Source organism: Astatotilapia calliptera, chromosome 3 (assembly GCF_900246225.1).
Source record: "Astatotilapia calliptera chromosome 3, fAstCal1.2, whole genome shotgun sequence".
Classification (NCBI taxonomy): domain Eukaryota; kingdom Metazoa; phylum Chordata; class Actinopteri; order Cichliformes; family Cichlidae; genus Astatotilapia; species Astatotilapia calliptera.
This window is the reverse complement of record NC_039304.1, coordinates 13,227,653-13,253,249: the sequence shown is the minus strand read 5'-3', so window position 1 is coordinate 13,253,249 and position 25,597 is coordinate 13,227,653. Positions and strand designations below refer to the sequence as shown.

General features: G+C 40.7%; 1 protein-coding gene across 38 annotated transcripts in view; it reads left to right on the top strand.

The window, feature by feature from the left end:
- LOC113018650 (protein tyrosine phosphatase receptor type D) overlaps positions 1 to 6,864 on the top strand; it is a 410,754-nt gene extending 403,890 nt beyond the window's left edge. For all 38 annotated transcript variants that reach the window (XM_026161898.1, XM_026161908.1, XM_026161906.1 and 35 more), the window contains 7 exons: positions 1,191 to 1,476; positions 2,423 to 2,601; positions 2,729 to 2,855; positions 3,363 to 3,488; positions 4,432 to 4,586; positions 4,812 to 4,947; positions 5,338 to 6,864. In XM_026161898.1, the coding sequence (XP_026017683.1) occupies positions 1,191 to 1,476; positions 2,423 to 2,601; positions 2,729 to 2,855; positions 3,363 to 3,488; positions 4,432 to 4,586; positions 4,812 to 4,947; positions 5,338 to 5,406 (1,078 nt within the window). In that variant the 3' untranslated portion in view covers positions 5,407 to 6,864. The remainder of the gene's footprint in view (positions 1 to 1,190; positions 1,477 to 2,422; positions 2,602 to 2,728; positions 2,856 to 3,362; positions 3,489 to 4,431; positions 4,587 to 4,811; positions 4,948 to 5,337) is intronic.
- Positions 6,865 to 25,597: the final 18,733 nt, after the last annotated feature.

The window sequence follows — 25,597 nt, the reverse complement described above, 5'->3', positions numbered from 1 at the left end:
GTAAGTTATTAGTCCCGATAGGTTGAAGAGTGCAGGTGGGGTCCAAAGGAGGACTGGATTGCAAAGCCAGTGTTGAGCTCGCTCAAGGCTGTGAGTACCGGGCCCTCTTCTCCACATAGTGCCACTTCAGATTTAATTACACTCCAAGCCAAATGGTCCATCCTACAGTGGAAAACTTGGCAAAGAGAGTTTACCTTTTGGCCTCATCACCGGAAGAAGGGAACTTATTCAAGCTCCCTGTCCTTGTTTGGACAAGACACTTCTCCTTCCACTGGGCTGATGCAGATCAAAATGACTTAAACCTGCATTCTTTCTAAATCCAGTTGCAAATGCCTCATTAGATAAAAATTCACCTGGCTTCTCACTTTAATACTCAGCAAGTTGGTGTTACCAGCCAATAATAGCTATTTTCTAATCTGTCAATATCGACATTTATAACAGCCGATAAATGAAAACTAGGCTAACTAAGTAAAACTAAACTAAAGTAGACATGGAGAAAAACACTCCTCTAACGTAATATGAGTGTTGACATTGCACAGTTTTTCCACCAGAGGGCACTATGCAATTTCTTACTTGGCAGCGCTTGTTTTTGGAACGCCACAGACACAACGACTAGGCGATCTTAGCAGAGCATAAACAAACAAATAAATAACTACTAAAACAAAAAAAGTATCGGCCAATATCGGGCTAAAAAAAACAATATCAGTCAGCTTAATAACTTTGTAAGCGCTTGATGAAATTGTGGTCTCAGTTTCTGGTTTCAAGTGTCATTTAGTACTGCATGATGTTAGCTTAAAAACATTTGGTCTCAAAAGTGATGAGCCAGAGTATAATTTAGCGGTGGGGAGATCTTGTAATTGACAAGGCGCTTGTGTCACTAATGAGTGTGTCAGTCATATCAACCCATGACTCGTGGCATATGGTTTCTAACAACTAACTGGTGACAGCCAAAATGTTTCTAGGTTTCAAAACCAGTCCGCAGACCAGTGGGTGATGTCATGGTGGCTTTATCCCGGTTTTATAAAAAGCTTGTGATGCCAACATCAGCATGATATAAGTCATAAAAACATGACGTTATAGACCCTGGTGGGAGTTTGCCATAAAACTCATCTGAATAAAGTCTAAAGCGTTATTTCATAAATGAATAACCATCTTCCATCCTTCCATCTCTGTCTCCTTTGTGGCTCCAGTGCCGGCGTGGGACGCACAGGTTGCTTCATCGTGATTGATGCCATGCTTGAACGTATCAAGCACGAGAAGACCGTGGATATCTACGGGCACGTCACGCTAATGCGTGCCCAGCGCAACTACATGGTGCAGACAGAGGACCAGTATGTCTTCATACATGACGCGCTCCAGGAGGCCGTCAACTGCGGCACCACCGAAGTGCCCGCCAGAAACCTATACGCCTACATCCAGAAACTGACCCAGATAGAGGGTGGAGAGAATGTCACCGGCATGGAACTTGAGTTCAAGGTATCTTAACTCTTTACCAAAGGATAAGCACTGAGCAAAACGGCTTGGGTCAAGGGCTGATTAAGAGAAATAATGCTAAAGACGGTTTTATCGTATATTACATTTTCAAACCACACCTGATGAAGTTATTTGAAAGTATTTAGAATTTACCTGCACCCCACTGGCATCCCGTACCCCACTTCACACCAAGGAGTCATTGTAATTTTTTTCCCATTCTCAATACAACTCCCAAACTATTTTCCAGCCACTATTAGGCCCCACTAGACAGCAAGGGGCCTGTGGTTTCCTCTCTATTCCAGTTAGTTGACTCACTTGTGTAACATGACATAGGATAAATTTCCCCCCTTTCTGGCTCCCCCTTCCATAGCTCCATTTCCTTCAAAAACAGGGGTCTTGGTTTACATGAAAACGGCAAACACAGGTTTTCCCCACCACAGAGCAGTTGCCAGAAGAACTTGAGCAATATACTCTGCATTTACAATGAAAGGCTCCACCAGCGTTGCTGTATATATGCTATTGCCTTGCTTGTCACGCGCCTACTTTCATTCTCTTTGATGGATGCTGATTCAACCAAGAGATTGTAAACAGGTCAGATTACACTGCTCTTCTGACTACTTAAATCTTCCTGGTGTATCCATTTCCCTGTCTTTTCATCATAACATGGGCAAAGGGCAAGCTGTGATAATAATCACTTTGATGCCATTTCCATACTTTATGGTTACATGACCCAGCTGTGTGCAGCATATTATACTTTTGATTCTTTTTCACCGCTTTCAAGGTGTGCAATTCGCTAGACTGCTCAGATCTTTATCGCTCGCAACATACCTTTGTTGTCAAACACAATCTGTCACCGGGGAAATACAGAAACATCTGAATGCCATTGTTCTTACCTGATACCCATACACTCAAGGGTATCTCTTTTTTTTCCTCCTTTTTTCCCCTGCAGCGTTTAGCTAACACTAAAGCCCATACATCACGATTCATCAGTGCCAATCTCCCCTGCAACAAGTTCAAGAACCGCCTTGTTAACATAATGCCATACGAGTCCACACGAGTGTGTCTACAGCCCATTCGAGGAGTTGAGGGCTCTGACTACATCAATGCCAGTTTCATTGATGGGTACAGGTAAGCGCTAAAATGAAAGTGAATCAACACAAGGCTTCACGTCAGTGCAAACGTAGTTCCGTGTAACATTCAGATATGCGTCCACGTTGATTATTTCCCCCCTTTGTCATGTGATTCATTTCCGCAGGCAACAGAAAGCCTACATTGCAACACAGGGACCACTGGCAGAGACCACGGAGGACTTTTGGAGGATGCTCTGGGAGCATAACTCTACTATTGTTGTAATGCTAACCAAGCTTAGAGAAATGGGCAGGGTACGGAAACACTGTTTTGCTATTCTTTTCTTCTGGCAATCTTTGAAAGAAATGAAATACAATAAGCTGTATAGTCCACTTTAGCAGTGCTTTCCTCTAGGAAATACTCTGTTTGGTTTAAGTTTAGAGAACGTAGCAGCTGAGACGTAGGGGCAAGCAGTGCTGACCCAGCTGTTACCTGTGCCATTCTCATATTGACACAAACAGACATTATATAGACTTGGTGCTAGGGAGACGGCAGGTTAAAGACAGGTTATTTTCTGGTCCGACTGCATCTTGTCCTCACGTGCAGCTCCGCGGGGTTAAAGAAGTCTAGAAAAAGTTCAGGGCTGCAGTGCATGTGTGAAAACAGCTATACTTAGATTCAGGAACTGGGAAGAAAAGCTTTGAAAGAGCAGATACAGTGTGAATTGAAAGACAGACATTTCTGGGAACGAACACAATGAAGCTAGTCTGTGAAGAGAATGTTGTGGCTCACTGTGGTATTCTATTTTTCACTTCCCACAGGAAAAGTGCCACCAGTACTGGCCAGCAGAAAGGTCGGCCAGATACCAGTACTTTGTGGTGGACCCCATGGCCGAGTATAACATGCCCCAGTATATCCTGAGAGAGTTCAAAGTGACTGATGCCAGGGTAAGCAGACACTGTTTCATAAAACATGGTTTAAAGATCAAAGGTTGTGGGAATGTATTGCTTCAGATCAGTGCTGTTTACAGTTTAGACTAGTGCTATTGTTTCTCCACGTCTGGGTTGTGACCTACCCAAGGGTCATGGAGGACACTGAGTGGATTACAGAGAGGTGCAGGTGTAGACAATTTAGAAAGAACCAAGTGAGCGTTCGAGCACACAATAGGTTATTTTAATGTCTCAAATCCCATAATGCCATTTGTTAATCACATGATTTTATTTACCAAGAAAGGAGATTTGACTAATGGGGTTGAACACGCTGGATGATGAACTGTAATTAACTCGATTTTTTTTCTGCAGCAGCAGTAATTTGCTCCAATTTTGGCATTGTATCAAATATTTGTTTACAACACCATTATGGCCTTAAGTGTAACATGTGAAGAAATATAAATATATGGAAATTATGACACATGTCAATGTGTTTAAAAAAAAACAAATGTGGTGCCGGCAGCACTGAGCTGCCAGAGTTTTTAATTCCATCAAAGGCTTACACAGATAAATGGCACAGACTCCCTTCTTTGCAGAGTATGTTACACTGTCTCGTCAATGGGATTGCTTTCCTTATCAAGGGGATACAACATCACTTAAGTAATGCACATCCTCAAAGTCGATTCTCCAAGCACCCTGTCAAGGGTAGCACATCAAAGGAATTAGCATCTTTAGTGTTCATGTTAAATACATTCAGGTAAAATTACAGTCTTGTTTAATAACAAAACGTTTTCTCTGATGCTTTACTCTTGGCATCTGCGCAACCGCCTTTCTTCAAGATTTCACGATTGCACTGTAACGATCATGGAATGAACTGGGCTACCTGCAAAATACCTTCAGCTACATTCCTAGCTTCAATTCTCATTGTCATGACCGTTTTTCTACATTATTTCTCTCGCAGGATGGCCAGTCACGGACAGTAAGGCAGTTTCAGTTCACAGACTGGCCTGAACAAGGAGTGCCAAAATCAGGAGAGGGGTTCATTGATTTCATCGGCCAAGTACATAAAACAAAAGAGCAGTTCGGCCAAGATGGCCCTATCTCGGTCCACTGTAGGTAAGTGACCAGGATAATGCACCAAACCATCTTTGTCTTTTCAGAAGGCAAATAAAATGTAAAAAAAAAAAGAAAAACATGCAAGAACATATTCACATTAGGGGATAAATTATGATGAAATTAGCAATTTCCATTCAGGGAGAAAAAAAAAACACTACTTGTAGGTTCATTAAGGTTCTGGCCAGGAGCATTGACCTCTTTGCCATCTTGATCTCTTTTCCACAGCGCGGGCGTCGGTAGAACCGGAGTTTTCATCACCCTCAGCATCGTCTTGGAACGAATGAGATATGAGGGAGTAGTAGACATCTTTCAGACAGTGAAAATGTTACGGACGCAAAGACCAGCTATGGTGCAGACAGAGGTGAGCTGTCTCCAACCCCATCCTTTGTTATTGGTGTACTTTCACACTCAACCTACATACTGTACTATAGATGTTTGACTGTAACTAGCTACTATGTTACTAATTTGATCGTTAGCTCCAATTGCCTGAAAGGTCTGGATAGATTCCAAGCAGCCTCTTTAGCCAAACAGATGAACTAAAGCGACTATGATTAATTTAGTAGTGGAATTAAAGTAGTTTTGCCAGTTCTCCACTTCTCCATTTCAAATTTCAAGCTTTGAGAATGTAGTTTGTGTTTATTTTTGGGAAAAAATGAATTGTATCTACAGTACAGACAATTTCTTGGTTGGCTGGAATGGAAAATGTAGCGAACATGATTCTATGTAACCATCTTTTCTTCTTTGTTTCCAGGATCAATACCAGTTCTGCTACAGAGCTGGCTTGGAGTACTTGGGAAGCTTTGATCACTATGCAACGTAAAAGACCCAGTATTGGAAGATAAAAGCAGAGGGCCCTTTGGAAAAAGAAAACCCAGTGAGCCTCTCTTCTGAGCCATAAAGTCCTGCTTGAGAAAGTACTCCTTAACTCCTTGCTAACAACTCATTACATGTTGGATGTGCGACATGACTTGTCAAAAAACAAAAAGAAAAAAAAAATGATTCCCAGGAGGACCAAGTATTTCCCCAACCCCGATAAAAACCTCGCCTTGACTCAGAGTGAGGGAATCCTGACTGTTGAAGCATTACACGGAATTACCTTTTCTCTTGCTTCAAGGATTCATTTTGGGGCTCATAAAACTGAACGAAACCAACACAACAAAAAAGTAAATGAACAATAATGACATCGTCAGAAATGCATCAGTGATTATGAACCATTACGAGAGGCATCGGAAGAACACAGTATTGCGGGGGAGGGAAAAAAAACTGAATGCACATTGTAAAGAAGAAAAAAATCTGTTTCACAATCAAGTACACACAGACAACCCATCACAAAAGAAGACAATGCTTGGTCCACAAGAGCAGGACAGACTTAAAGTAACAATGAATAAATAGCCCCGTTTTCTGTCACAATGTTCATCATCTAAATTTTGGGGAAGAGGGTAAATGATCTATGAAATAAATACAAATTATTGATTTAGTTTTTTAGTACTTTATTATACAGCTGATGTGCTTTTTTTGAACTGTGTGAATTTCCTTTTTTTACACAAATTTATCGCTTGGGGAAAAAGTGATAAAATGTATTTACGTAAAGGTTCATTATTTTTTTCTCAAAGCTGTAGAACTGTTCTAACGTACAGTATGTGCTGTTTTGCAGAGGGTCTCTTTGCTTTTTCTTTTTACCCCCGCGCATTTTGTTGCACTTAGTGCACAGAACAGAATTCACACAACCAAAATGTAACTTTGTTAAAGAGTTATTTTTTGGTCTTGATTTTTCTGTTGTTTTTTTTCTAAAACAATTGATTCTTTTCCTCTGTTGGTTTTGTTTTTTCTGTCCATGATCACCTACATGGTAACTTAATTACTCCCATGAGATAAACTGGGGCTTTGTGGAATCAACAGGGATGAGCAAAGTATGAAGTTGCTGCTACCGATTATCTTAGTTCTTCCATGTTCCAATGATAAGAGAGAACCTGATGAATTCGATGACATACACGACTATATAAATATATGGTATAGATTGTCAAATATGTGAGATATATAAATATATATTATAGATATATATATTAAAGTAAATAACATTCTAAATATATTGATAAAGTACATAATTTATGAGTGAAAATGTAAATGAAATATGGATCATCTATGAAATCTTTTAAATTGAGAGTTTGTGTGCTGTGGGGGAAATGAAGAGATTTTTCACTGGAATGCACATCAGTAGGACAAAACTGTATTCTGATTCAGTGCATCTTTTCTTGTGCAATAAATATGTGTGTGTTTAGATAGGGGTTTTACGTGGATATGTTGTTCACTCATTGACATTGTCGTTTCCCCCCGCGAGCGAGGCGTGGGAGTGGGAACGCCCCGGTGTTTTTTTCCGAGCTCTCGTACACTTTGTATTCAGAGACAGAGGGGTCGCGCAGCCGCACTCACGTTCCACGCAATAGGGCAAGGTACAAAGACGTCACTTTGTTGTGGTTCTTCGAAGCGTTCGGTGGTAAGGACATTTCTTTCATTTTGCATTTAGAGTGCCTTATATTTATGCCTGTTTTTATAATGTTTCATTTAACATGTCAATGTATCCTTTGAGTAATCGAGGCATTTAGTGTAAATGTACAGTTTATTTACCTTTAGTATTCATTTGTCACATGATGAGATTATATATATGCAAATAAGAACGTTTCAAAGGTCATACGTGTCATTTTCAGTGGCCTTATTGTGGCTGTGAAGCGAATTAGCGAATTAGAGGAAAACATGTATACTGGCCTACTGGCCTTTATAGAAAACGGGCAACATTGCGAACAATTACCAGACAGGTTTTAAACAGGGATGAGACTGGTGTCAGAACTAAACAGGATAATATCCATCATGTCTTAAGGCCCAACCTAAGGTTAACCGATTCTTTACCATTTACAGTCACATTTCCCAACATTGTTTAGATTTTAAATAAAAAACGATCAGGCCAAATAAAAGCCAAGTGCACAGGTCGTCACCGAAGCGTTTCTTCTTCATGCCTTAGGTTTTTACTTTATATGTAGAGAAATACAAACTGCAAACAAAACATCATTTATGTTATCCTGACAATCCTAAACGGTGTTTCAAGCCCCCTTTTTCTTTTCTTTTTTCTGGCATAGCAGTTCGAGACAGGGGGTTTAGCTGGGTTATGTTTCAGTCTTCATGTGGAGCAGCATCTATAACTTCTCAGTACCCTCTCTGATGGCTTTGTGGATGTGCATTCCAGGTGCTTTCTTTCCCTTGTTAACTGAAGCAGCTATGTGTTATATTTGTGTCTGCTTAACTGATTACTTTTGTCATAGTTTTGAGATATAAAAGTGCTATTATTTAACCTCATGGTGGCTAATGTTACATTATGTTAATCTCAGAACACGTTGTGTTTTTCCCCCCTTTTTTTTTTTATCGATTTGTTTTCTTTTGTTTTTCATATGCATGGTTAAACGTTGCAGAACGGCCAAAGCTGGCCTGGTAGGAAGACTTGCACTTTCTCTATCTTTGTACTATGCACTGCCCTATTGATTCTAAACCCAATAATATATTACTTGAACCCATCTATAAAAAGAAAAAAAAATCTCCTTAAACGTTCACTTTGTGTGTATGTAAATAACACAAAATGGTATCAACTCTTGAAAAAGACAAAAAAAAAAGTTTGTGGCAAAAAGAGCATCCATTCTGATGCCATGGTTACTCCAGCAGATGACTTCAGAACAATCTGTCCCCCCCGACCATCTGTTCTCGTGGCTTTGCCATTCAAGCTTGGAGTGTCATTAACAGAAATAAACGTTGTGTTCTCTGCTCTCTCTATCTATCTCTCGTCTGGATGCATAGACTGAAAATTAAATAATGAAATTGTAAAAAAAAAGAAGAAAAAAATGGCTTGTTAAAAAGATCATACAATTACCTCTGATTAGTTGTTAGCGTAAAATGTTTCTTTCTCTGAATGAAAGGAGTGCTTTTTATTTTCTTACTTAGGTTACATTGGTGGCGGAAGAAGTCTGTACGAAAACCAGTTCTTTGCTGACACGAGTTCCATTTGTTATAAATGAATTCTATTAAAAAATGTCAGTGTTATGCATCGGCGTTTCACTTGTTTCCCTCCACCTCACTTTGACTTGAAAAGACTGATGAAGCTATTTTACCCCCTACTGGTCTGGGTCCAACATATTATCCACAGTTCTCTCATGAAAGGGGAAATTGAGCCTCACCACATTTGAATAGATTTCCATCGCTCTGGTTTTTCTGTCACTGATGTCAGCCACAATGAATCATCGGGGGAACCTTTGACGAATGAAGTGCGATGTTTTCGAAGCTGCTTTGTTTTTTAACGCAGACTTTGTTCACCCTAGTAACATGGTGGAATGGTACTATTACTCAGAATTAAAACCTCAATTCGGTCATTTAAATAAAAATGCAGCTCCCTGTTGCTACGTTGAGGTTTTTGCTCCAAGTTTATGCATTTAATCTATTGTTTAAGTGTCTGTGAACTTAAAGTCTATTATGGCATTGATTAAATGTCTAAAAAACACTTTCCTCTTCATCAAATTTACATATTTACTAGGGTTTTTTCTTATTAGGTTATAATCCCTTTAAATGTTTAAATGGTTTTTACCTTTGGCTCATTTAGCGTCCATATATCCATGAAAATACAAATTAATCCTTGCTTCATCCTTCTGCTCCTTGCTTGCATAGAGGGAGATCCACACTGGTCCACACTATCCAGGTGTATGTTTCGCTATTCTGAAAATCTGCAAGTCCCATAGTACATACAGAGTGCTGTTCTGATAGATCAAGCAAGTCATGGGATACATCAAAAGCTCCACAGTGGCTTGTGTACAAAAGCTAAACGAAGCATCTCTGCTCTGTGTGTGTTTGTTTCACTGTGACACACGGAGAGGAGTGGGAGCAAAGGTGGCACACGTGGTGAAACGGTGAGCAGAGGAGAGACAAGATTGCTATTTTAGATTGGTGATGTATGAGACCCTGGCTACCTAATGCTGCAGTCACACTGGGGAAAACAAGGTACAATCAAAATTACGCTTACTGTGTGCAATAAGCTTGTAAGTACAGAGCAATTAGTTGCAAACCTTCACCAATCTGTCGGAGAATGAATGCAGTCGAACCAATTTAGACCTACCAGTTGTTTGGTGACATGTTTCCTCCTGTGCAACAATCTTGGTTGCTGCAAGTTTCTTCCTGTTGAAAAGGAGTTTTTCCTTCCCACAATCGCCAAATCATAGGGAGTTGTGTGATTGTTGGGGTTTCTTTGTTGTTATGAATTGGTGCTATATAAATTTTAAATGCTGGAACTCTTTAATAACACGAGATATCCATATATCACGAATAAAATTTGAGAATCCATGTTTTTGACAATATATTATATGATGCTAAAGTATATATTGGATATCTGCTACTCTGCATCAAACCTAATAGGACAGTTTTAATCATCAGTCGGGTTGAACGTGCGTGCTGGACATTGTTCTATCCTGGATGACATTTCCCAACATGGTAAAGCGAAGGCATATTGAAAGTCAGTAAAATTGCAGAAATGCATTAAATACACATAAGAGTCCCAAATATTTATTCACTTTAGATGCGGAGGGGTCCCAAGCTTAGCATGTTTCCAGGCTTAAAATGTAAATGTATGACTTTGTGGATTATGTATGGAGCTCTAGAAAGAGCCACAATTACAGGCGACCTGCTAATGCACTGAGCCTAAACGCATCCTGTGTAGATACTAACAGAAGGCTGAAGCCTAAATGACCAAAATAAACGCAAACGCATAAAAGTAGCAACCAAAAAAGTAGCTATTCATTTAAGTGCACATAATATGGTTTTACTGGTAACAATTGGACACAAATGTTCTATTACAGACAGAATACTTACCTGCAGTAACTTCACTGAGTCACTGCGAATTAATTAAAGTCTTACTACACAAAATCTATTTATAATTAGACTACTTATTAGTCACAATAACATTAGCGGATGTTCCTCCATCAATTAGAATGTCACAAGTACAATAAAATGTCAATAACCTGAAGCAAAAGCAAGTGCGGGAACTAAAAAGAGCATTTAAAACAGTATTAAACTACTTGACAGCTGGGGAGCACAGTCAATAACTGCTTGCTGGGAGAAGTTACTCAGGAAGCTCTCCATGCGCTCAATTAGAAAACATCATTCCACATGATAGCAAATGACAGATGCCGTCAGCTTTGGCGGTGAGCTGGAGAAACATTACTCCCGAGTTTACTACTGAACGTGTTTTCTGATAACAAGCTTAACAAAGCCTTCGTCCACGTGTCAGATCACAGCAGAGTTGGAATGCAACCGATAACAAGCACCTGTCTTAAAGAGAAAATCGCGCCGTATATTATGTGTCAAAAACAATGATATACTACAAGAAATGCAGAGCGGATGTGCGGCAGTGATTTCCACAGGAGTGACACATTGCCTTCCGCTCTTTGTTTTTACAAATCGCACCTGAAAACTCAAGACGAATAATGTACAGGATGTTGTTTACTGCGCTCGGATGTTTTCTGCTGCGTTTTGAAGGATTGGAATCACATAAATTTACATTAATTTCAGCCTTGCTACCCCCACATATGCTTAGAACATTACTCCCTATGGAGGAAAAACACTGCCAAGACTAGAGACAACGTTATGAAAGCTCGAACAAACCGAACGCTCTGAATGCTTGAGTATTATATTACCATGCACGCAAAAGTTCACATGACATGAGGGGGAAACGATCGCAGATTACTGCACAGCGAGAGCGATTATAGCTTCACCTTGTTTCTGACAGTTTCGTGGAAATTGGCTAAAACGAATCCCCAAACTTCTTGGGCAATCGTGCCAGTGCAGATGTCTGCTTCACACTAGTCAAGAGTACAACAAAATAAGGAACTTCTACTGTCATCAGATTTTATTTTTCACCGGAGACTGCACTTCAGATGTGTCGAGCAGATGTTCCGTCTCCGTCTCTCAGCAGTTTTTGGAGAATTATGAAACCAACCAGCCAGTCACAACACTTTGCACAAGTCATTTCTCATTTACACCCACCCACCACCCCACTCCAACACACACACACACACACACACACATTCAACGACGACAGCTTGCCTCAGTCCCCTGGTGCTTTATTTTCAACATCCTAAATTTGATGAAACATGTCCAAATGCTGCGTGGCTTTGTTGTCAGCAGTACTGAGTGGGATTTAAGAAAGACATTTCTTTTAATTCTCTCAATTCTGAAAGAAGAAAAGGCCGTCTGTGCCTAATTCTACTGCAGCAACACTACATAATTGAGTGTTAAAAGAATTCAATTATATTGTCACTTCAGTTCGATCAAGAACTCAGACGCTGACTGTTCTCGGAGCTCCGTCCCTGTGCTGATAAACAATCACCTGTTACCACTTCATCAACTCGTGCATTTTGTGACTCATCTTCCTGTGGTTTTCAGTAATGTGCACTTTGGCAGCTACGTTCTGCATCTATTTTCATATGAACATTGCTGTGGATTGCTAAGTTCTCAAATATAGGTTCCGCAGGTGCAAACGAGGTGCAAAAAGACACTTTAGCTTCTTCAACCCTTTGCCAAAAACCACTGGCTTTTAAATCTTGGTGTTCTGGTTTGATGCAAATTTGCAACCCTCTTTACCCCGCCTCCCTGTCTGTGGCTGCAGAGTAGGGCTAATCACAAAGAGGTCTGGTAGTAGGATGTCTTACGAGCAAAAGTAACTTAAAAAGATGAGAAATGAGGTAGAAATGGATATCTCAGAAAAGCAGCTTAGGGTGAGAAGGTTGGAGACTGGGCCAGAGGAGGGAATGTGACTATATTGGACAAAGGATGTATGTGGAACAAGCGGAAGACCAGAGAAAAGATTGATGGATGTGGTGAAGGAGGACATGCAAAGGGTTTGTGTGACAGAGGAGGATGCTAAGGATAGGATGAGATGGAGGCGCAAGACCCACGTGGTAACCTTTAAAGGGAGCAACTGAGAGAAGGCTTTGCAGCAGCCAGAGTAGTGCTGTGTTAGTGAGCGTGATTGAATAAAACAAAACAAGACAGTGCTTCACAGTATGCATATTAACATCGCATGAATGTGTGGGCATGTTGTGTGCAGTGGTAACTATGACTGTAAAAATGTTACATTAATGAAGTCTATTTAAAGCCAGGAGGGAAAACTTGCCAAAAATATTGCAGACTGCAAAATCTGATCATATTTACTGACTTATTTATTCAGTTCTATTAACATGTTTTTTAAAATAAAAGTATTCCTGTTGAAAAGATTGCCTGATTCTTTCTGCTGCAGTCTTAAGTCGTAAGTGTTAATCTTGCTGCTCTTAATAACCTGAATTTCTTATTGATGTTTGTAAAGAAACGACAAAGACTTTAGATGAACGGTGACTATATTTTCCAGAGGATTGACTGATCAGTGGGCAGTAGTTTAGCACATGCTGCTTTCAGCTCAAACAAAACTTACTCTGTTTGGTCTTCAGCATGACTAACTATGGTGGCGTACCCCCAAAAAGAAGTGAGCTACATTTGTAACCTTGAACACCCCAAGGGTAAACTAAAGTTCATGGTACAGGCGTCTACTCTCTTTGCTGAGGGTTTTTAAGAAGGAAGAATTGGAGGTATACTCCAATTCCTCATCCTCACTGGGAAGGTCTATGTCAGGGTGCTGGAGAGAAGAGTCTGTCTCATGGTTGTGCAAAACTACACAGGAGTTTGCCCAACCAATCTATGTGTGTTTTTTGGAAGGCATTCGACCAGGTTCCTCTGGACATCATGTGAGGAGTGATTGGGGAGTACAAGTTGATGGGTCCAATGCTATAGGCCATTCAGTTCCTGTACAACTGTAGTGAGACCTTGCTTTGAGGTCAGGTGAGGTTTGAGAGTTTAAGAGTTTGTATCCATCAGGGCTGCCCTGATTGTGTTCATACTTTTTATGGACAGAATTTCAAGATACAGCCAGTTGGGACGTTTTCACCACTTTATTGACCTCAGGATCACGTGTTTGTTCTCCAGAGACAATGCAGCTCTTTTGGACTCTTTAGGAACCCTCGGCTGCAAGTCTGAAACCATGGTCGTCAGTCAGAAGAGAGGGTGGAGTTCTTATTCCAAGTCATGGACTAGCTCTGGGTAGTGACTAAAATAATAAGACTGCAAATCCCTGTGATAGAAACTAGCTTCTTCCAAAGGGTGGTCGTGCTCTCCCTTAGAGATAAGGAGGAGAGGCTTGGAGTAGAGCCTCTACTCCTTCGTATTTAAAGGTAAAGAAAGGTTGAGGCTCATTCATTTGACCAGGACACCTCCTGCGTGCATCTTAGGTGAGTAAACACAGCACATGCTAAAGAGATTTGTATTCCTTGGCCGAATTGGGAAGATCTTGGTGGCCCCCGGAAGAGGTGGAAGAGGTGGTTTGGGAGGTAGAGGTCTGTTCTGGTGTTATTATTATTATTATTATTAAGGTGGCTGGGGACAGGAATGTCTGAGTCTCTCTGCTTAGACTTCCTGTTACCTGGAGCCAGATAAGGGAAGAAAATGGATGGATGGATGGATGGATGGATGGATGGAGCACAATTACGAGCTATTGTTTTTGATGCTCTGTGAAAACATTCATGTCCACTCAATGGCAATATGAAATAGAATACAGTGTAGAGTAGAAATAAGAGAACCTGATTACTGACGAAGCAACAAAAAATGATATATGTGGCAGAGCAAGATTTTAAGAAATCTTTCGAAGAACAATTACATTGGCTTCGAAATAACCTGTCTGGGGTGAACCCCTCCTCTCGCCTACTGTCAGCTGGGATAGCTGCCAGCCTGCCTGCGGCCGTGGTTGGATAAATGGTTAAGAAAAAAGACGGAGTTCAGAAATAACTGTGATATAGAGCCAGTCATGATTTGGCTATTTACTTAGGGAAAATTTTTCATTTACAAAATATTTGACTTTTGTCTCGCAATGCTAGTTATCAAGTGCAAAACATTCCCAAATGTTTGCCCTGAAGGTGAAACACTGTTCAATTAATATTTTTCCATTTTAATATTAGTAATGATGCACAGAACTTATTTCCTGAATCTGAAGGGGACTCAAATAGTCAAATATAAAAACGCTGGATGTTTTTCTTCCACCTCTTCCTTTATGTGTGTCTGGATTGTTTCAGTTTCTTATCTCATTCATTGATGAGATTTGGCAATGAACACATTTGCACTTCCAACAAATTTTTCACATTCTTTGATTCAACATCTTTGGGTGTTTTATTAATAACTGATAGGTCTTCGTTTCATCTTTTAAGCCCTTTCTACAGCACTTTAAAGTAGTTTCTTTGACATATTAAAAATAGCCAAACAGAAAGATCACAGTGAATTTAAATGGAGCACTGCTGCCTGTAACTTGGAATGATTTCCAAGTACTCACTGATTACCCTATTAAACTAAAGTCACTTTATACTTTACATATCGTTACTGTTAGTACAACGTCGATTACCAAACCGTAACAGAGATTTTATACACTTGTTAAGGCCAGAGCTATACTACTTCACTGTTGCTGCTGGCTTCCAGCAAAGCTAATGTTAAACCAATATTAAACTTGGAAGCTACACAGCTGAGCAAACAGAATGAACTAAAGGTACAATGTAGACCAACTGTGTGCTGCAAATGAAACACAGCTATGGGGCCTTTTGCCGGCAGAATGGTGGAGACTGTTGTTTTGCAGCAGCTAGACAGGCAGCATGCCCCGCAGCAGACTGATGACGACGATCCATATGGGGATCCTCAATCAAGCCAGCTCCCAGATCAACAAGAAACGAATCCAGAAAAGAGTTGACGCCGCTGCCAAGGCTTTGACTTCATGCGCACATCATATTAGAGCTACTTCAGAGGCAGACGGAAGGTTTGACCTTTAGTTACGACTGCGGCAGGAACGAAAGGAAAGGGAGACAAATAAAAGGCTGCAGCTATCGGCGCGATTGCAAATTTTTGTTTGTTTTTGAAGTGTAAATTATTGCTAGCTATCTCAGTGAAAAGATATTATCAGATTGGGTTTCTTCAACTGAGTGACGAAGTGAGAAAAAACCAAGCAAACAGAGAAAACAGGGAGTTAAATGATTAAAATCGAGACCGATAAGGAAGAGACAACTTCCGTGAAAAGGTTGACTGGAAAAACAGGGGCGGTAGTGAGATGAGGGCCAGGGAGCAATCCAGCCTGAGCCAACAGTTGCCGCAGTGTATAAACCTCCGAAGGTTAATTTCTCCAGCTCAGCATCTTGCCAATATCCCTGCGATCAGAACCTCTGTAGGCCAGCCATCTGCTTCCCCTTTTCTCTCTGCCTGCACTGCTGATTCCTAGTTGGCTTCATGAGGGAGTGGACATGCATCAGTGCTGTTTTAGGAACTAATGTCTCAATGTAGAAGGAAGGAAGGGAAAGGGATTAGGCAAAAACTCCGATTTTTAATCAGCGAGTTAATTCTAGACTTGCTGTTAGCAGCTTGTACATAAGCTGAAGAAAATATAAAAGGAGCATATTACGCATTCTTCTCTTACAGTAACGGTTTCAAATAACGAGGTCAGGATAGGTACACGTAATCACTATGCACACAAAAGTTAGCTTTTTTCTTCTCTCGGCTCTGGTGTGGTATGAATGTGAGAGGATATCCCCAATGTGGTCACCTCAGAAGCTCCTCCCACCTACTGTTTGTGTTTTTGAGGGGCAGCCAATCAGAAGAAAGCTTGCTGAAAGGAAGAGGAAAGAGTGCTAAAGCATCTCGCTTCAGAAAAAATGACCCGAGGAGCTGCACCAAGGCCCAGTATAAGAAATATTTTAACATATTTCATCTATTTTCTCCAATGTCCTTTATTTAAACCGTCAACATCTGAGTGACTTTAGATCTTCCTGACAACAAAAGAAAAATATATAATATATAGGCTAGTTGAAGCCAATTTGAAGTTCACAGCTCACATCAATTATCCTGTCAAGCGTGGGGGACAAAAAGAGCCGGAAATATAATTTACGAGCTCCCCGACAGTTTTTTTTTTCCTTTTTTTTGTTGCAACCTAAAGCAATAATACACTTTCAGTTCAGTGCTCAGCCACAATCTTTTCATACACTGCCACTTCACCAAGGGGATAAGTACTAAGGGTATATTTTTCTTGACCTAGGAGGACACAGTGTCAATTATTCGGGGTAGGGCCGGGTGGAGGACTTCATTCCCTAATCAAAATAAATGGCCAGGGCAGCAGAAAGTGAATGGAGCTAAGCCCTCAATATTCCTTCGAGACGGGGGGGTGGAAGGGTTGGTTTGGGCTGCAAACAAATCCATTACCACAAGGTAAACAGGACGCATCAGCACTCTTGGCCCATTTGAATGGTTCGAAACCTTTGACCACCACCCTCCACAGGATCCTTCCGTTTCAGACGCGGGAGCTGATAACAGGGGTTTCTTTTTTTGCCCCCCTCCCCCTTTGCACCCTAGAGTCAATCTTACATAATACATTTCTGATGATAAAACCCTTCCGCTGTGCATATGGCAGCTCCGCTAACTGAAAGTGGCTGTGACTAACTCACTGTAATAGGAAAATTCAGCTTACTGCATATAATAGAGAAACGTGGAAGAAGTTCAAACTTGAATGCATTATTACAGCTTAGTGTGGTCTTGAGCAATCCACAGTGGGGTGAGGGGTTGGAGGTGGGGGAATGGGATGTCATTAAAAGCAGTCATAAAATTAGACGTTTCCCCCTCATTTTTTCCCTTCACCAGCTGGTAGTCATTTCACTGTCAGGGAGTATATAATTTCCGCTGATAGTGAAGACAGTTCCGCTTGAGGGAACTATTTTTTTTCCCCATTTATAAGTGCTTTTAGGGGGCTCCTCGTACACAACAAGGCTTTCACGTTGTCCATCTTCTTCCCAATGTCTTTTTCACAATAGCTTTGCTTTTGACATTACACAAAGCTATATCAGGGATAATATGAAACTGTCATGCTGTCCTATAAAGGTTTACAGAGTCAGTCAGCGATATTGCCAAACACTGGAGCCAACGGAAAAGGCACTTGCTAGAAAAGTCAAGGTTGTGCAACTTCAGCTACATGCTGCACTTCAGAGTCCAAATGCTGCTAATGTTTTTCACTTTCAAAAGTATTTTCAATGTATTTTCAGTCAGTTTATCATAGATTTTGAGCACACTGAATAGTGAACAAAAAGCACCGATTAAAAATGTGGTTTCAATAGGATTACTGAGTCAACCTTTAATCTAGTTCAGCTGTTATCATACTTTCTTTTTTGCACTGCATATCGAGTACTGCAGGGCAAGGCTAAGAGTTGCTGGCCTTCATCACAGTGCACGGCACATTCCAGTTTTTACTTTAGTAAGGTTGGATTCCCCTTGAAGTTGCTAAAGCATGGAGATTGTTGTCATTTCAAAAAGAAAAAAACTTTCAGAAGCACCTTCATCTGTGAGCCTACTGTGCGTGGTGATCAAAAGTGGTGACTCAATAGGTGGTTGCTAATGAGCGCAGAAAATACTGCAGAAATTAGTTTCACAAGTCATGAAAATTTGGGTCTAGTTTGTTAAAAATGTGACACAAGGAGAACAGGATCATGCAGAAAACAATGAAACTATTTCACTGATAATTAATGTCATTAATGTCGCAAAACTGCAACAAAAATAAACCGACTTGTAGCTGAAATGACTTTTAATCAGTTTAGCACAGTTGGAAGTGTAAGTGTAGTGTAGTGGGTGACGTCACTGCAAAAGATCCCTGAGAGCAGGCATGTATCCCTGGGAGGGTTGTGTCAGGTGTACAAATCTTCAACATGAAGGACTTTTAATGCCAAAATTTGTGATTTAAAAATATGACAATGAAGGTTGAAACAACCCTGTTTTTACTGTCACAACAACTATTGCATCACTCGTTCGCATTTTGTTAGTAATACACATCTTGGGAAACCCCCTCTGTTGGGTGAATCATGCAACATCAACACACATAACATGGTTAAAGGGTGCTTCTCCCACTTCCTCTTTTTCTATTCATCCATCCATTCTCTTCCACTTATCCTTAAACAGGGTCGTGGGGTCCTTAAGCCCAGCTACCATAGGGCGAGAGGCAGGTATACCCTGGACACAATCATACGCACTCACACCCACATCTATGGGCAATTTAGAAGGGAGGAAGACAGAGTACCCAGGGAGGACCCATGTAAATATTGTCAGAATGGCTCCTTCCACTGGGGTCACCTTTGTGCATAATCAAGCAGGCAGAAGAATAGTACAGATACCGTAAACAGGACTGAAAAATGTTTGCTTTGTTTCCATATATAACACTTTAGAACAGGCTGAGCAAATTCCCCAGAGAAAATGTAAAACACAAAAGAGTGGACGGTTGACTGCTACTGCTCGAGGCCATACAAGAGTATTTAACTAGCAGAGATTAACTACTGTATTTCCACTGGTAGTCTAGATGTCCTAGAGTAGCACCTCAGGGAGGAGCGATGCCAGGAAGGGAGTGGTGGAAGGCCTAAAAGAAGAGGGATGTGGGGTGAAGTGTTCATATCGTGGAGATGGATTCGAAAACTTGACATTATAGAGTCACAGGTGAAACAGAACAAAAGCATTCAGCCTCCATGTGTTTTGACCATTTGAGTTGCTCTGTAAGGTGGTGATTATTTTGTCATATTGATTACTGCATGCCACAAGAAATCATCTCAATCCTGGTGGGTGAGGATGGTGTTAATGACTTCTGTATATTGAGAATAACAATAAAAAAAAAAGAAAGAAAATAAAATGATGGAATACACATCCTTTTGCAGACCTCAACTTGAATTCACCTTATTTAAACTTTAAAAATAATGGCACAGCAGCTGTGTTCACAAGTCAATTTATTCCCTCCCAAAATATGTCTCTCATTTTCCCCCACTGTCTTGACCAAGCCTACACATGACAGCAGTCGATCTAACTCGGATGGACATATTTGTGGAACTTCCTCAAACTGCTCCTGATTCCTTCTGTGACATCTTCTCGGGCCATTTCTCGTTAGCCTTCATAACGTCACGGCCGTACCCACTGCCATTCATGTTATAATGCTGCATGATATGTTTCACTCAAGTCAGTCTCTCTCTGGCACACACACATGCACACAAAATCCAAGGTTGCAGTGCCTTGCAATCAGCAGTCATCCAGGTAAATGGTAAAAAACCCACACTCCCAACTTTAAGATGACTGTGAGTTAATTTTGAAAATCAGGCATCGGAGCAGGCAATTACAGAAGTGAACCTGAGCAAACTACTTTTTTTTCCTGGGAAAACTTTTTTTTCCCTGTTACACTGAGTTTTTCAGTTCCATATCAAGCATAGTTGGACATTTTTTGCACACAGTAATCAATAATGCCTCAAGATTAACATGTGTTGTGTCTCTCAAAAAAATCAACAAATTTCAGGTGCAATCAAGTATAACCACAGCTTAATCACACAAGCACAAATAATAATGCATTGCAGTGAGATTATCATTGTCTGGGAGGATTGTTGATCATATTTTCAGGTTTTTCTGGCTTTGTAATTAAGGCTGTGTTATTCTTGCAGTTCTTTTAAGTGCTTAACAGCAACTGAGGACAGTAGATGCCTCTATGGACACACCCTTGAGTTGTTCCTTACGCCATATCTTCCATTTTCCAGTGGAATATATGGATGCAGGAAACATGTAGCAATGATACTTAGTCTTTCTGGCCTCCCTCACCCGCCTACCACTTTCCCTTCATCCTTCCTCCGCTCTGTTTCTCTATCTCTGCTTCCCTGCATCTTCCCTCTACGTGCTTCTGCCTGGAAGTGGAACCGATCATTCCGGATTCTCTCCTCCATCACTGAATAAAGCTCCTCTACTTGTGATGCAGAGCAGGAGAGAAAGCACAGGAATATGGCATGTATCCAGCATTGCTGGTTCAGAGAGAAGAAGTGCAGCATTTTGTATGCAGGCAGGATTAGCCTAATTGAAGTGTCAGCCTGAGAAAATTGCGGATGCGTGTGGGTTAATGTCTGGGTATAGCAGAAGCTTCACTCTTCGCAGTGATGATGAGAAATTTGGCTATCATTGCAGGCCTCATTTGATTGTATGTGAGTGTTTGTGAGTGTGAGTATGGACGCTAGCGTACGGTGATGGTTATTGGAAAACGTACCATCTAGTTGAATTGTAATGCTGAGACAGCGGGTTGGAAGCTGTTGGCTCCAGTCATTACTGAGCCATTACATTAAAGTTCCCCTTCAATTAAAATCACGTTTTAACCTCATTAAAATGTCCATGTTTATCTTTTTTTAGATGCAACAAAACAATCGATGCTATGGCTAGGCAACGCCGCCATGGATCTACAATTGATTAATGACAGTCCCAAAAAGTGGATTTTGAGAGCTAGGGTTGTATAGTTAATATAACTCACAACCTACAGGGTGGGAAAAAGGTTGCAACCCTCCCTTCTTGGAAAGCTGACAAGCTGGCTAAACAGCAACATTAGCTAGTTATGAGCTAACATTATGCTAGCTAGCACTAGGCTTGAGTATTCTAAAAGTCACACTTTCCCCCAAATGAACAGCTTGATTAGACGTCATATAACAGTTTATTTACCAAGTGTTGCATTCACTTTAAATACAGTTTCACTAACGCAGGCTAACAGCAGCTAACAGTGACAAAAACAGACAGAAAACTTCATGACAACAACTCATGTCCGTATCAGTTTCATTGGACAGATGTAAGCTTCACGGACTTCTACAAATTTTTACAGGATTCTCACCCAACACTGACAGCTGAGGTAAACAGTCAACTGATAACTGAATACTCAACTGAACACAGATAAGGAAAAACTCAAGGACACATCTGGTCCGGAGTAACTTTACTACCCGAGTGCACTCACTACAGGTGAACGGTGGAGTTTTTTGAAGTTAACTCAGTGGTAAATTAAACACAGGACCAGTTTTGATCAGTTAAATTAATTTGGAAACTTGTGAACAAACTCATCAACACATACGTTGGCCTTTTCTAACACCTGACATTAAGGTGGTGTGAGCTGAATGATACCATATTTCTTGCCACCTGTCTCTGCTTCTATCATTGTAATTGTCACGGTAATTGAAATGTGTCAGTGTGACAGTGATAACAGTGAATTAATGCTGAACCTCAGAGAGGGAAATAAAATCATACAAGCTGCACTGGAGCCATACCGCCGAGCAACACATTGCGGGTATGTACAAGAGCTATTATTGCCTTGTCAAGGCATGAACCAAATGACTACCTTAAACAAGTCTCACTCAACATTTTCACAGCATATGCAGGAGAAAAGAATGCTTTAATGGTTTTACCAGATTTGTAGGAGAAAGAAAAAGTTAGCTGTATCCTGCACATCATAACAACAGTTCCCCCCTCTTTTTTTCGGCCAATACCAGCACATTGTTACACTCTACTTTTTAGCTTTTAGTTTCACGGATGCAGAACTAGATGGTATATATCTTTTTTTCAGAATTAGATTTGCTTCTACCAGCTCATTGCCAAAGATAACCGATTCTTCAAATGAGCTGTAGTGCTGTGGAAAAGTATTTGCCCCCTTCCTGATTTTTTTTAATCTATTTATCTAACATCAGACAAACTGAGTAAATACAAAATGCAGATTTAAAAGAATAGTTTTATTTTTTTTTAGGAGAAAAGATTTATCCAGACATACCGGGCCTAATTACTCACTCCAAAAACTTTCAGAGCTGGACTTGCTGCTGTATTTTCGGTCCTTATCTTGCTACATAAGTACTTGAGCTTCAGGTTGGGTATTTGCCTTCAGGAGTCTTTTTTTGGTTGGGGGGGGGGCAAGGTGTTTGCCTTCAATAAATAGTAAAGATTGGACAGGAAAGCAAAAGGCAAAGAAGGCAAAGAACCGTGGGTTGGACTTGAACCTAGGTTGCTAGAATTTAGCCTTGTGTCACTTGCTCACCTGCTAGCCCATGAGCTAAGCAGACACACACTTATAGGGATTACTGGTAGAGAGCAGAATTTATGGTTTAATCGTGCAAGTCGAATGCCACCACAGCAGCCACAGACCATTATGCTACCACCACCATGTTTGTCAGCTAGCACGAGGTTCTTTTATGAAACGCTGTTAGTTTCATAAGTCCTGGGGATCATCAAGATGTCTTCTTTATGTTCTTTTTGGTCAGCAGTGGTTTTTTCCTTGAATCTCTCCCATGGAGGACATTTTCCCCAGTCTCTTTGTTAGTGTTGAATCATGAACTCTGACCTGCAGTTCTTTAGAGATTGTTCTGAGTTCTTTGTAACTTCCTGGATGAGTTGACCACTCCTGGGATGGTTCCCCACAGTTCCAATTTTTCTCCATTTGTTGATAATGGCCCTCACCGTGATTCAGTAGAATCCCAAAACCTTAGAAATGGCTCTGTAACCCTTTCCAGACTGATAGATGTCAGTGACTTTGCTTCTCAGCTGTTTCTTTAGATTGTTGTCTACTTCTCTTTGTCCAGCATGTTATATTTAAGTGATTCAAACATCTGTGCTTCATTATAGTTAATTAATGACTTAACAAAGGGGGCAATTACCTTTTCACTGAGTTTTTTTTGCTCCTTGAAATGAAAGTGTCATTTTAAAACTGCATTTTATATTCACTCGGTTATCGTTGTCTATTATTACATTTGTTTGATGTTTGGAACTGTGACAAATAGGAAAAACATAGTGGAAAAATGTTTTTTCACAGCACTGTAGAGTCTTACAGTTTGCCATATTAAAACAGAGCCCCCCCAGAAGGGGCTTCAGAAAGATGCTTTATTATTGGCACCTGTAAAGGATTTACACTACACTGTTTAATTAGCTGTTTCCCATCATCTGAACATGTTTTACATGATGAAAAAAAAGAAAAAAACGGCCACCTTATGGTTATGGGGATATCATGAGCTGCTGTATCTGCTAGTGGCAAATTTCATCATCTGTGATTAATGCCTTTCTGCTGGCAAACTTGACTGTTGTCTATTTCATGTGCTCTCTGGTGAAATATTCCTCTTGGTCACAGATGGTTTACTTGAGAAAAAAACACCACACTTACTGAATTAGCTGAGTGCATAGGAGCCCATCAATATTAGTCTGGCTTTAGCAGAGCACAGGCAGGTACGGTGCAGTATCTCAGTCGAAGCAACCAGTAAAGCCAAGCGGACAAATCTGACGTTCTCTTTTGCACATGTGAGCCAAACAGAAACTTTCCCCTTCTTATTTCCAGCTGAGCAGAAATAACAGGGCATTTTGCTGCAGTGAGAGTTTATAATACAGAAGATCGTGTTGAATAACAACTAACATTTCTATAGGTTTCCTTAATGGAGTTCATGTGGCATCTCTGCAGATTCAGAAAGGTGAATCAATGCCATCATCAGCGACAATAATTTAAAAGTCAATAAAAGATATTGTGCAAAGCCATTTAAGACACGACAGATGCAATTATCTAGACTGGTCTGCGGCATCTATATAATGCTTATGTAGACGCGTGACCAGACTATAAAATATCTGCAATTAGAAAAAAAAATTAAAGATTTGTGGCTCCACCAACATCAGTCATCAGTGTACGGTCAGTCAAATTTGCATCCTCCTGAGCTTGAGGAAATCATAACCTAAGCATAGGTATGATGTCATCCAATACAGCCTGGAGTGTTTCTGATGAAGTCAATTTACTTAATGTGTATGAGATGGAATTGGCAGCTCTGCTCATGTCCACAGTGGGGTTACCCCATTGGAGGACCGGCTAGCAATTTAATATTGCTGACTCATGAGATCCTGAAGATGAGGTCAGCCTTAAATGCTGCCGTAGGGACTCTGGAACCAACAGCGACGTCACTAAAAGGGGCAGCTGTCGAGGCCAAGACCTCTGCGAGTCCTTCTGCACCACACGTCAGCTCATCCTGGTGTCAAAGAAATTCCAACAGAAGTTGCCCGAGCCATCACCCTCTGCTGCGATCACACGATATTGAATAAAACATTATTTTACCTGCTTTCGGACCCGCTCACCATCAAACACATACAAATGCTGTTTTCATCTGCCCGCATCCTAAAATAAACCGATGGCTTTTGCGCTCTTGTGTTCCAAAGCACAACAGAGCTGATCAAAGTCAGACAACGTCCAACGGTGCCACACTCAAAATCAAGCCCATCTAGTAGCCCTATCTGAGAGCATCAAGCCCACTTTGCGGTGCGTTAGCACCTAAATTACAGTTAATTTACACTGATGAGAAAGAGTGGGCGAGTGAGTGGTAAATACTCAGTACAACTGTAGCCAGTGTCTTACCAAGAGAGCCGGGCTGAGAGTTGGCAGAGGCACGCGTGGGATGGATTAGTGTCTTCTTGTTTATTGCGCTTTAATAGGATTTGATTTTATAGATTTTTTTGGCAATTCCTCCTCCTCCCAACACACCATCTGAGGGATGAGAGATATATAATATGGATTAAGAAATGCCTTCTTTGAGAAAAATGTGTCTGTTGCTTTGCTCCAGGAAGATATTATCCTGCCTTTAAAATAGACATATATTACAGTAACTAGTGTATATGTATATGTATGAAATATACAACAAAGTCATGTTATCATGAACAAGAGCTATCCGTTGATCTTTTAGGAAGTGAATTATTGCTGACAATGAGAACTTGAAAGTGATGTCATGTCTTCTTAGTGTAACACCGTGAAGATTACAGTAGCTATTCCACCCAGATATTGGATTATGTTACTTGCAGAACAGATGAGTCAGTTAAGTGTTTCCAGAAGTATCTATAAAAGTACCATGGTAGCTGTAGGAAGAGTCAGTCTTTGTAAAGCTGCGCAGTAAAAAGCCTCACTGAATACCCAACGGCATCTGTCACATTTGGAGTCAGGGCAACTATTTCATATTTAAAAATAAACCGCTCTTCTGCAGAGCTGCCTTTGCGAAGCGCTGCTCAGAAGACGTCTCTGTCTTCGTGGGAGAAAAGCCATAGAGAATAATTCAAATTAA